This window comes from Brassica oleracea, chromosome C1 (genome assembly GCF_000695525.1).
Source record: "Brassica oleracea var. oleracea cultivar TO1000 chromosome C1, BOL, whole genome shotgun sequence".
Taxonomy (NCBI): Eukaryota; Viridiplantae; Streptophyta; class Magnoliopsida; order Brassicales; family Brassicaceae; genus Brassica; species Brassica oleracea.
The window spans coordinates 4,987,687-4,990,660 of NC_027748.1; the positions used below are offsets into that span (position 1 = coordinate 4,987,687).

The 2,974-nt window shown below is 31.7% G+C and overlaps 1 protein-coding gene across 1 annotated transcript; it reads left to right on the forward strand.

Annotated features, from left to right (window-relative positions):
• The first annotated feature begins 1,456 nt into the window (after nucleotides 1-1,456).
• LOC106293702 lies at nucleotides 1,457-2,074 on the forward strand. Its single transcript, XM_013729365.1, has one exon. It carries the CDS (start codon nucleotides 1,675-1,677, stop codon nucleotides 1,876-1,878), a length of 204 nt encoding a protein of 67 aa, XP_013584819.1. The 5' UTR covers nucleotides 1,457-1,674; the 3' UTR covers nucleotides 1,879-2,074.
• Nucleotides 2,075-2,974: the final 900 nt, after the last annotated feature.

Consider the following 2,974-nt stretch of genomic DNA (forward strand, 5'->3'; position numbering starts at 1 on the left):
TAATAGATTTACCTTTAAATTAGTGGAAGATGAGTACCATTTGATTAAAAACCTGTAAAAGAGATAGATTAGTAAGAAATACATGAGACAAAACTGAAAAATTTATATAAAGTTTGGTGTTTTCAAGTCAAAGAGATTAGAGAGAGGTTGGAGAGTTTTAGAATGATGAACATTACATTTTTGTTGCAGCCATTTGAGAGGAGGAGGGAGAATGTGTAAATTTTTCTTTATATAGGGAGACAAAAAATCCAATTAGATTAAATATTTTTTACTGAGACGACTTCCTGGACGACTTACATTTCAGTCGTCTGGTGAAGAAATTAAAACAGACGACTTACATGTAAGTCGTCCAGAAGAGTTTAATATTTTTAGCGGGAAATTAAATATTTTTAGCGGGAAACTAAAATAGAAGACTTTCCAGACGACTTTCAAGTAGGTCGTCTGGTTTAAATTATTTAAGCGGGAAAATATTTTTTTTAAAAAATTTTAGGCGGGAATATTTGGACGACTTACATGTAAGTCGTCTGTTTTAATTTCTTCACCAGACGACTGAAATGTAAGTCGTCCGAGTAAATTATTCAACAGACGACTGAAATATAAGTCGTCCACACCCTAAACATAACCCCTAAACTTAATTATCTAGTTAAAGACTTCATAAAATCAAATCAAACTTGAAAAGTGTTTACTATACACATAAATAAACACATATAGGTGAAAACTAATTTTTGAAAAAAACATTTTAGTTTTCCAAGATCTAACCCTAACAATACATACAATACTACAACATATGTTTGCCAAACTCCTAAACCAAATTATTTCATGATTCACTACTTCCACTCATCTATCTTCAAAACAAATCAATTTTATCATATCTTAATTTATATCACTTAAAACTTTTTATAATCACCTGATTTTTATTTTTTCACGCATCAAAATATTTTTTTACAAGATTTATAAATTATTTTTAAAATAAACTGGTACCAGACGACTTAAACTTCAGTCGTCCAGACGACTTCCAACATCTCAGACGACTCAGACGATTTACTAGGGCTATATTCGTAAAAATGGCTTCTGTTTTTTTGTTTGGTCACAAGGGGTTGAGCTGTAATTTCACTAGGCTTTTAGGTTAGTTTTGCATTTGATTCAAGTTTGGGTATAGGTTTGGAGTTAAAATCAAGTTGTGGTTTAGTTTTGGCAAAAACCCCTTCTTTTTGTCGACTTAAATATTTGTTCTCATCCTTAAAAATTTGTATTTATGTTAGAAAATACATGGTTTATATTTCATGAAAGCTGTCAATTGTATCATCAACAGACATTTGATTTCCAAGACTCAAAAAGATTTTTGGATATGAATTTAATTATTTATACAATTGTTAAATATATAAATTATTTATACATGGTAACGTTTGAGAGTACGCCACGTAATCTTCCTTCCATCCTCTATAAATTCATTGTCATTGTACTACTAAACCCTACAGCAACAAAAGAAAACATCTTTACGCAAATATTTTTCCCTTTTTGGTAATTTTAAAAGAATTTTTCTTTCTACTTTCTTGTTCTTCACACTTCTAGAGTTTTCCTAGCAAACGTACCAGAAAGAAAAAGAGACAAGCCCGGAAGCAGTATATAAACACAAAAGGTGTCTCTGAGAATTGGAGTAAGAAAGAAGCAAAAATGTGTTTGGAGTTTGTCTATCACGAGGAGAAGACAGAGCTTGGTCGGCAACAAGCACCGGGTGTGTGTCCGTATTGCGGCGGAAAAGTGTCGGCGGTAGATATTGAGACGAAGTGGTTGTTCTGTTTCTTGCCACTCTGTTTCAAGGTCAAACGCAAGTACTCTTGTTCATCCTGTGATCGTCGTCTCGTTTTGTATTATTGAAAGAAACAGAGTAAATGAAGAAAGAATATATATTTTATTTATTTGTTGGTTTTGTTACTCTCAGTGTTGAGGTTTTTGCAGATTGTACCCTGTAATTTCTGATTTGCTATAAACACCCATCTTGGTGGTGACATTGGTTAAGTTCATTGAGTTCTGTGGGTTTCATGTAAATAATTTATTGGTCTTGTTTCGTCGATTACGTGAGTGAAATTCAGTTTTGTTTTAAGTTAAGTTCTTTACTGAACTTGTTTACTATTATACTTGTTCATTTCAATGCTTGATAACTCGTAGCCATTTTTAATAATATTTTATTTTGATGTGTTCGCGAGAATAATAAAATGAATAACATGGAACCATAGATCTTGGGTAAAACACCATCCATTATAATAAGCTACAATTTTGAACTTTAACGTATGAAAAAAAATTTCGAGACGAATGAACATAGGGAGCTGGAGCACCTTGTTTTTTTATGTTCACTTTTACCGCAAGAATCAACAGAAAATATATATATAAATATCAAAGATCACAATTTATGAATGATTGACACGAGCGTTTCGGTATATTAATGGGGCCAAAATTTTGCTGTACGTCTTACTGGCCAGACATGAAAGAGACAAGAAGAAAATTAAGTGTTGTGGCCGTAAGAGTTACGATTCAATCTATGTATCATTAACGTTCACTTATTTGGAGAATTCATCTGTTGTGTGTCCACAAAAAAATATAGAAACGAATCTTCTTACTAAGTAGTCTGGTCGTTGCATATTCGAGTATCTTTTACTTTGATTCCATTTTAGTTTCAATTTAGTTTGGAGGCCATCAAAAGCAAAAAAGTATATAGTACTACACATTTAGGTTGTGATTGTGTATCAAAACCGAAGTTTAAGTTTGAAAGAAACACAACTTCTTTTGTATTGCTTTTCATCAAGGTTCTAAAATTCGGTCTACGCGGCAATTCGGTCCTATTCGAAACGATTTTCTTAAAATCCGATTTATCTGATTCAAATTGGTTTAAACCGTTCTAAATCGATTAAAATTGGTTAAAATCGATATAAAATTGTCTATATATGTTAAATTAAGCAATAATATTATTACAAAT